At 50.3% G+C, this 10,002-nt stretch overlaps 1 protein-coding gene across 1 annotated transcript; it reads left to right on the top strand.

Moving 5' to 3' along the window:
• The first annotated feature begins 358 nt into the window (after nt 1-358).
• On the top strand, nt 359-1,126 carry LOC123988821. The gene has a single exon (XM_046289570.1). The coding sequence runs from the start codon at nt 359-361 to the stop codon at nt 1,124-1,126; it is 768 nt and encodes a 255-aa protein (XP_046145526.1).
• The last annotated feature ends 8,876 nt before the right edge of the window (nt 1,127-10,002 follow it).

The raw sequence follows: 10,002 nt of genomic DNA, 5'->3' as shown, positions 1-10,002 counted from the left end.
TTTGCCGCGATGAAAAGTCTTCGCTCTCTTGAAAGACGCTTTAAAAGCGACCACGTAAGTACCGAAACCTATAAAGAATTCCTCTCAGAATACAAAGCCTTAGGCCATATGGAAAAGGATTCCCACAGTTCCGGTTTAAACAACCAACCAAATTTATTATATTCCTCATCAGGCAGTTATTCGTGAAAGTAGTTCGACAACTCGTCTTCGCGTCGTATTTAACGCTTCCCGCCGAATTTCAAACGGCACTTCTCTATATGATCATCTCTTAACTGGACCCAAGCTCCAAACCGATCTAATTGCAATTCTTCTCCGGTGGAGAGGATTCCGTTTTGTATATACCACGGACATCGAAAAAATGTACCGTCAGATTTTAGTTGATACACGAGATACAGATTTTCAACGCATTTTATGGCATCCCTCGTCACAACAGTCCGTTGAGGAGTATCAACTCCGTACCGTCACGTATGGCACTAAATCAGCTCCTTATCAAGCTCTTCGCTTTTTAAACCAGCTGGCACTGGACGAAGGTCATCAATATCCTCTAGCTCTTCCAGTATTAAAGGATCAAACTTACGTCGACGATTGTCTCTTCGGAGCAGACGACAAAGATCTCTTGCGAACAATTCGCGACCAAACCATAAACCTGTTAAACAAAGGCGGCTTTCGTTTACGAAAATGGGCCGGTAATGACCCAACTCTATTAAATGATATCGATCCGCGCGATCACGGTCTTGCTAAAAATAAACTCCTTAATATCGAGGAGACCTACTCAGTTTTAGGTTTAGAATGGAATCCAGTGCTCGATCACTTTCAATTTCGAGTCACCATTTCTTCGAATCTTGCCAATACGAAACGGACAATTCTCTCTCAAATTGCAAAACTTTTCGACCCGATGGGGTTGTTAACTCCAGTCGTCATACCCGCGAAAGTGTTCATGCAAAAATTGTGGTCACTCCAATATGATTGGGATAACATTCTTCCTAACGACGTTCTCCTAGAATTGCAAGATTACTACACTCATTTACCAGATTTGAATAAGATCACGATTCCTCGCAAAACAGCCAATGGCATCGCGCTACATCAGGAAATCCACGGATTCGCCGATGCATCCACTAAAGCCTAAGCAGCTCCGGTTTATATAAAAAGCGTCCTCCCAGACGACAATGTCTTCGTTTCGCTTCTCGTTGCCAAATCACGAGTAGCTCCCGTTAAAACACTAAGCGTACCGAGATTAGAATTATGTGCAGCGGCATTGTTGGCACGTCTTGTCATTTTTGTGGAAAATTCCTCTTCTCTCATCCATCACAATGTTCACTGTTGGACCGATTCAAGCATCACTCTCGCCTGGCTTAGCCAACCTCCAACTCGTTGGAAGACTTTTGTCGCCAATCGAGTCTCTAAAATTCAGTCTCTTTTACCTGAAGCGTAGTGGCATCATGTTCCAACAAATAGCAATCCTGCTGATTGTGCAACCCGCGGTCTTACGCCACCGGAACTAAAGAGCCATTCCATATGGTGGTCAGGATCTTCATGGTTAAAACAAGGCGAAGAACGTTGGCCAAAATCCAACATAAGAATAGTCGATTCTCATGATGAGGAGAAAATTCCAAAAATATTGTCTGCGGTTTCTACTACGGATCCCTGGGATTTACCAACGCGATACTCTTCTTGGTCGAAACTACTTCGAGTGAGGGCTTATATACTTCGTTTTACTTCTAACCTCCGCTACCGACATACGAACAAAATTAAATTACAACTCACCATTAAATCAATAATAGCAGTGCCTCCTCTTCAACCCGACGAGATTCAGGAAGCAAAATTCCTTTGGTTGAGAAGGATGCAATCCGAGTTGTTTCCGGATGAGCTTAGGAGTCTGTCTGCGGAAAAGGCTCTCCCAAAATCCAGCACGTTACTTTCACTTAACCCTATCCTAGATTCAGACGGGCTTTTTAGGGCGAAGGGGCGACTTGCACACTCGCAATTTCCTGAAAACACAAAGAAACCTATCATCCTACGCTCCCATCCACTACTATCATTGATAATAAATCATACGCACGTAATCCATCTGCACGCAGGTCCGCAACTCACTCTTGCCTGTTTGCGACGTGAATACTGGATCTTGCGAGCACGCACCACGATACGATCCGTTTTATATAGGTGCGTACCTTGCGCTCGTCATCGCGCATCCGTTCCGTCTGAGCTCATGGGAGATTTACCGGCATCCAGAGTCACTGCGGTAGAAAGACCATTCATAAATACAGGTGTCGACTACGCAGGCCCGATTCACGTTCGTACTACATCGGGACGAGGACACAAATCGCACAAAGCTTACATTGCAGTTTTTGTTTGTATGGCAACAAAGACCGTCCATTTAGATCTCGTAAGCGACTATACATCAGCCGCATTCCTAGCAGCTTATAAGAGATTTGTGTCCCGACGCGGAATTCCAAAATCCATGTATTCAGACAATGGAACGACCTTTCAAGGAGCAAACAAGGAATTGATAATAGCTCACCGAGAATCTCTACGAGATACCAATCTCTATAATAAAGCTCGGCGTAGATGGGGTCGCTTGCCACTTTTTACCCCTATCAGCACCTCATTTTGGAGGGTTGTGGGAGGCAGCGGTGAAAAGTGTTCAGCACCATTTACGCCGATCCATCGGTACTCATACACTCATCTTTGAGAAATTAACCACAGTACTGTGTCGTATCGAAGCCGCATTAAATTCTCGTCCGCTCGGCGCCATGTCTGATTGCATCGATGATTATAACGCACTTACACCAGGTCATTTCTTAATTGGATCGGCCTTAACCTCAATTCCGGAACCAAGCGTACTGCAATTAAAAGAAAACCGACTGTCACGTTGGCAGTTAATCCAGCGAATTACAGAAACTTTTTGGAAAGCGTGGCATACGAATACTTACATACTCTTCATCAACGTCCGAAGTGGAGAGTCGCGCAAAACCTCACAAAAATCGGTCAGCTTGTCCTGTTGCGAAATGAATGCACTCCACCAGCACAATGGGAATTAGCACGCATAATTGATTGTCACCCCGGCACCGACGGGATAATTCGCGTCGTAACAATCAAAACAGCAAATTCAACGTATAAGCGACCCATTTCGAAATTATGTTTCTTGCCGATTGATATTAATGTCGAGTCTGACGCCCAACAAAGTTCTTGAATGAGTTCATTCAACGAAGCCCGGCGTGTTCGGTATACACCTTAGCGTTAGAGCGTCGCATTAGTCGCCGTGACGTCACTGCGCAAATGTAAAATTATAGGGCTACGCGCAGCCCCCGCCATACGGTGGTTTCACGGAGACACGCGTGTCCCTCAACCGTTTAACGATAGTTAGAATAAATCAAGATTTCGATCGATAACCAGTGTAACCAAAGCGACAGTAAATTCTTTCAACAATTTCTTTATTAAAACATCCGTACAATTTTCGTTCTGATAACGTGCCAGAGAACGGAGCACAGTGTGACAAATAAAGTGACGATCATTACTTTATTAAAAAGATTTCTCGTTATTTCATATCGCCTCGAAATCCAGTCCTTTGGATAAGGACGCATCAGCGATCCGACCATCCAACCAAACCAACAATAAGAAATTATAATAAATTCGCCCTATATTGGGAATACAGTGAAAAATATATGATTAGTGTTGGCGAAATTCCCCAAGTCTACGCCGAACTGCGAAGTTGGCAACGAAAATACTTCGTTGGTGCGTCGTTACCGATAGCGGCAGCACCTCTCGGGCCCACTTTGTCCACGCGGATCCCCTCTCCACGCAGAACGGGCACGATCGACGCCATGATCGATTCTTGTTCTTCTTGTACGATCGCTCAACGTGTCAACACGTGTTACGCTGTCCTCGCCGATCATTACAAGTATATAGTTTTGCTGCCCACGCGACGCGTATTACTTCAGCCCACGCTTTACTCGTGTTATTGTTAGATTCATAACGATACTCAGTCCACGCGTGTGCTTTTGTAGTGTAAAATATCTTGTGTAACTAATTGTACAGACGCTGACCACGCATCAATTGTACATACATTTTGTAAATACCTTTGTGTTAAAATATAACCAATTGTGACCGTTACGCTGGTGTGTGTGTTATTTCAGACCTTTTCAGACCACGCAAAGTACGCAATATTTTGGTCCTTCGAGCCGGATTTACACGCCCCGACTCGCGTAACGGTCGTTGCGACGCGTAACGGTAGTGTTTCGCCGCCATTAGGTGTAGTGACCGCGCTTCACGCGAACTTAGTGACTTGCTTTGTGTGCGCGGAACACGGTAAAGGTGAATTGTGCAGTTAACGAACGCTTGTGACTTCGGCAAATTTCTAAGGTGCTCAGTGACACTCAGTGGTAAAAATGCCGAAATCACGCGATCCGTCTCCGGCCTCAAAACCGGAAGAGTCGCCGGCGGCCATGACGGCAACAGAGCTCGACGCAGACCACGCAACGGAAACGACCACGCAGCCATCGCAGGCCGCTCGTCCACGCTCGCCGACCACGCTTCAAGTGCCGGAGGAGACCACGCAGGCCACTCGAACACGATCGCCCACGCGCTTGACCTCTGAGCTCGAGGTGCGTTCTCGTGTCCAGGAGGAACGCCTTGACACACTCCTGGCCATGATGGAGGACCTGCAGGTGACCCTCAACAAGGCCCCCGCAGACATCGCGCCAGAAGAACCGGAGCTTATGAGGGACACGATTCTGGAGATTCATGTAGATTTCCAACGAGAACACGCAGCCCTCTCAAAGGTTTGGCCGTCCACGCAGCTCGACCACGCCTATTTCAAGGAAAAGGTGGCTTCCAATGAAGCGCGCGTCGTACTTTCTGCTCGCAAGTTGCTGGCGCAGCTTGAGCGGAAAATAAAGCAGACCACGCAGCCCACGCAGACCACGACGGTCTCGACGACCAACGCGCCCACGCAGTCCTCGGCAAGCCGATCACGACTCCCCGAGATCGCTCTCCCGAAATTTGAGGGAGACTATAGCAAATGGGCAGAGTTTAAGGCCCATTTTGCCTCTGTCATCAGCGAACGCGCCGACCTCGCAGCCCACGACAAGTTCCTGTACTTGAAGGGAGCCGTTACAGGCCACGCGGCAAATTTGATCAGCCATTTGCCAACTACAGATGGCGCGCTTGATCAAGCATGGCAGCTGCTTGATGGCCGCTACGATAACAAGCGGCTAAACGTGCAGTCGCACATGGATCGGCTTGCCAACCTCAAGCCGATGAAAATGCGTAAGGCGGCCTCGCTCCTGAAGATCGTGAATATCATCCAGGAGACGCAGCAAGCGCTCCGCTCGTTCGGACTGGAGGACGTCCATAATTGCTTCCTCCTCGCCATCCTCGTCCGACTGCTCGACGCGAACACGCGCGAGCATTGGGAGTCCTCGCTGGCCACGACGAAGGATTATCCGACGCTCGAACAGCTGACCACGTTTTTGCTCAGCCCGCGCACGCACCCTAGAACAGCTGGAGCAGCTGAGTACTGCTCGTGCCGTACAGCCCACGCCGACCACGACATCCAGGACCACGCAGCCTTCGCAACAACGTTCCGCTCCCGCACGAGCCGCAGCCCACGCAGGAACTACACGAACAGTTGCTCCAGCCCATGCAGCACCCGCAGCCAACGCCAGGTCCACGCAGTCCGCACTCTACCCGTGCGCTTTCTGCCAGAAAGATCACTTTCTGTCAGCATCCCCACCATTTAGAGCTCTGACCCTGCACGACCGCGCCAACGTGGTCAAGGCACACGCGCTTTGCGTGAACTGTCTTGGCCACCACAACCTACGCAGCTGCCGAACAAGACAACGGTGCAAGATCTGTGAGGAGATTCACCATACCATGCTGCATGGTGCTGATATCAGCAAGGTACTGGTACCAGGCCTTCCAGCAGCAGCAGCAGCGCAGACCACGCCCACGCCAGCTCCAGCAGCCTCCACGCAGACCACGCCAACCACTTCAACGACCACGCATTGAAGTGACGGTGCAGTCGTCAACGCACCCGCAGCCATCGCATCCCACGCACACAGAAATCGTTCAGCCCACGCAACCAGTACACGCAGACCATGGACAACGCTTTTAGCAACGGCACTCGCAAGAGTGCACACTGACCTCGCAGTGCAGCAAACCACTCTCAGTCACCATTCAAGCACATGTGCTGACGAAGGTGACCACTTGCTTACCATCCGAACCACCAGCTCGTCCAACGCTGCCATCGCATCTGGAGAAATTGAATTCTAGCAGATCCGCAATTTCTCGTCTCCAGACCTGTGGACATTATTCTCGGAGCCGACGCATACGGGCAAGTCATCAAGCCAAACATCATCCGGAACGCTTCAACACCGTTGATCGCTCAGCTTTCGATCTTCGGTTGGCTCGTAATCGGGCCCCTCGAGGGCATTCAGACCATTCGCAGGACCTCTCATCAGGTGACGGTCAGTAACACCGATTGCCAGTTGGGTGAGTTACTCAGCCGTTTCTGGACGCAGGAAGAGCCACCGCAGGACACGGCACCGTTGCTCACACCAGAAGAGCAAGAGTGCGAAGATCATTTCCAGACCACGCATTCGCGAGACTCCTCAGGAAGGTACATCGTGCGATTGCCGCTCAAACTCCATCCACGAGCACTTGGCAATTCATACCAAACGGCGCACCATTGTCTTCAGAGGACACTCCGATGATTCAGCAAGGACGCTCAGTACAAACAGCTGTACACCAAGTTCATGCTCGAATATGAGCAGCTTGGTCACATGGTAAGACTGAAAAATGACTCAATAATCAGTCCGTTTCAGTACTTTCTCCCGCACCATGGCATTCTCAAGTTGGGCAGCACGACCACCGCCTTGCCAGTGGTGTTCAATGGCTCCAGCCCAACTTCTTCAGGACACGCATTAAATGATCTTCTTCACACCGGTCCGAACCTTATGCTGAACATCGCAGATCTGCTCATCTGGATACGCAGATTCAAACATCTGTTTGCAACCGACATCACGAAGATGTACCGTCAAATCAAGGTGGATCCGGAGGACTGGAGCTTGCAGCAGGTACTCTGGCTTGATGAAACTCAACAGGAAACGCAGTACCAGCTGACCACGGTCACGTACGGAACGAAAGCTGCACCGTACCTAGCCGTGAGAACTCTCTTGCAACTCGCTGAGGACGAAGGGTCGAAATATCCCCTTGCCGTCGAACCCATCAAAAATGGCAGGTACGTTGATGACATTTTTGGTGGCGCAGATACCGCAGACCATCTACAGGATGTTGCAAGTCAGCTGGCGCAACTTTAACAAGCGGGTGGATTTCCGTTGGCAAAATGGCACTCTACCAGCAAGTCGTTGCTTGAAGCCCTCGCAGATAATCAGAACAACGCATCAATTTCGTTTGACGACTGCGAATCCAAGATTCTCGGAATCAAATGGACACCGCATGAAGACACATTCAATTTCGTAACCATATCAGCTACTCAACGCACGCAGTTCACGAAACGCCTCGTCCTCTCGGTTTTGTTGCACCTGTAGTTATTAGAGCCAAAATTCTAATTCAAGAGCACTGGTTACAGGAACTCGGCTGGGACGACCTGCTGCCTCTTTCAATTACAAATCGCTGGCTCAGCATCAGAGAGGATTTAAGGCACCTGGCCAGGCTATCCATTCCACGATGGTTCAACGCACTGACCACGTCAACAGTTGAGCTACATGGTTTCTCAGATGCTTCTGTCCTCGCAATGGCAGCCGTCGTCTATCTCGTTGTCCACGCACCGTCCACGGGTACCCACACTTCTCTCATCTGTTCGAAAACGCGAGTGACATCACTCAAACGTCTGACCATCCCGAGGTTGGAACTCACAGCAGCGCTGCTACTCTCGAAACTGATGCGGCATGTTCACGCTACTTTGAACATGCCCGTTTCTCAGACATTTATGTGGACGGACTCAGAAGTTACGCTGGCATGGATCAAAACGCACCCCTCCAAATGGAAGGATTACGTACGCAACAGGGTAATCCAAATCCAGGAGATCACGCAGAACTTTCACTGGAGGCATGTACCAGGATCATCGAATCCGGCTGACTGCGCGTCAAGAGGCATGACGACAGATCAGCTACAGCAGCACTCGCTTTGGTGGACGGGACCACCGTGGCTCACGCAAACGCAGAACGCGTGGTCCAAGCAGACCAGTGTCGACGCAGACGAGTTGGGCGCCCCAAAAGCTCGTGCTGTCGTCGCACTCCACACGGCAAACGCAGTAAAAGAATATTCATGGGAGTTAATCTATAAATATTCTTCTTTTAACAGATTACGCAGAATCACAGCTCTCTGCCTCAAATTCGTGGACAAGCTGTTCAAACGACAAGATGCTTCGCCCACGCTTCTCATCACCGCAGCTGATATGGAAAGGGCCAAAATTTACTGGATTCAGGCCACGCAGTCTACGTTCTTCAAAGACGAACTCGCTGCACTCGCAAAGGGAACAACTCTTCCGTCTACGCATCCTTTCACGAGGCTGACCGCTTACCTCGACCATCAGGGAATCGCCAGGGTAGGCGGGCGCCTCCAACATTCAGAACTTTCGCACGATGGCAAACACCCGGTAATTTTGCCTCGTGATTCGATACGGTCAACGCTTCTCATCGACCACGCTCATCATCAGACCATGCACGGAGGGACGCAATCCACTCTTGCCTTTCTCAGACAACGCTACTGGATCATCGGTGGACGAGCTCCAGTGAAAACGCATATCCTGAGGTGTGTGAAGTGTGCTCGGCAGAGGGGGACCCGTGCCCATCAACTGATGGGCCAACTACCTCTTTGTCGAGTCACTCCATCACGCCCGTTCACCCACACAGGGGTGGACTACGCAGGACCGCTCACGCTGAAAACTTGGAAGGGAAGAGGAGCCAAGACGCAGAAAGGGTGGATTTGCGTATTTGTGTGCTTCGCAACATCCGCCGTGCACTTGGAAGTTGTTTCGGACTACTCGACAGACGCTTTCATCGCAGGATATCGCAGATTTACCTCAAGACGAGGCATCGCAGCCGCTCTCTATTCAGACTGCGGCACCAACTTCCAAGGAGCAGACACGCAATTAAAGAAGCAGTTCACGCAGAGCACGCAGGAAAATCAGGACATCGCAGCACTGCTCGCTGAGGACGGTACTCAGTGGCATTTCAACCCTCCTGCCGCCCCTCGCATGGGTGGAAAGTGGGAAGCGGTTGTGAAATCTCTCAAGTTTCACCTCAAGAGGACGGTTGGGGACGCTCTACTGACGTACGAGGAATCAGTAACATTGCTCACGCAGATAGAAGCGATCCTCAACTCGCGGCCAGTAGAACCACTCAGCGACGATCCAGACGACATCGCAGCCCTCTCTCCAGGACATTTCCTGATTGGAACGCAGATCAACGCAGTGCCAGAACCCACGCTTCTGGAAGTCGCAGTCAATCGCTTGTCAAGATGGCAATTTTTGCAACAGCGCCTCCAACAATTTTGGAGACTCTGGTCCACGCAGTACCTTCAACGACTCCAGGCAATCTCGAAGAGGCACTATCCATCAAATGAGATCAAGGTAGGCACTCTTGTTCTTATCACTGATGAACGCTTGCCCCCAGGGAAACAGCCCATGGCACGGGTTCTCAAACTCCTACCAGGCAAGGACGGATTGACCAGAGTCGTCGAACTCAAGACGGCCACCACGACGCTCACGCGGCCCATCGCCAAGCTGGCCATTCTTCATCAGCCCTCGCAGAACAGCTCGGACACGCAGACTACATCATCGACCAGTCGCTGATGGCCGGGGGGAAATGTTGGCGAAATTCCCCAAGTCTACGCCGAACTGCGAAGTTGGCAACGAAAATACTTCGTTGGTGCGTCGTTACCGATAGCGGCAGCACCTCTCGGGCCCACTTTGTCCACGCGGTCCCCTCTCCACGCGGAACCGGCACGATCAACGCCATGATCGATTTTTCTTCTTCTTGT

Source organism: Osmia bicornis, unplaced genomic scaffold, assembly GCF_907164935.1.
Source record: "Osmia bicornis bicornis unplaced genomic scaffold, iOsmBic2.1, whole genome shotgun sequence".
In the NCBI taxonomy this organism is placed as follows: Eukaryota; Metazoa; Arthropoda; class Insecta; order Hymenoptera; family Megachilidae; genus Osmia; species Osmia bicornis.
Note: the sequence above shows the minus strand (reverse complement) of the source record. Positions and strands in the feature narration are given on the sequence as shown.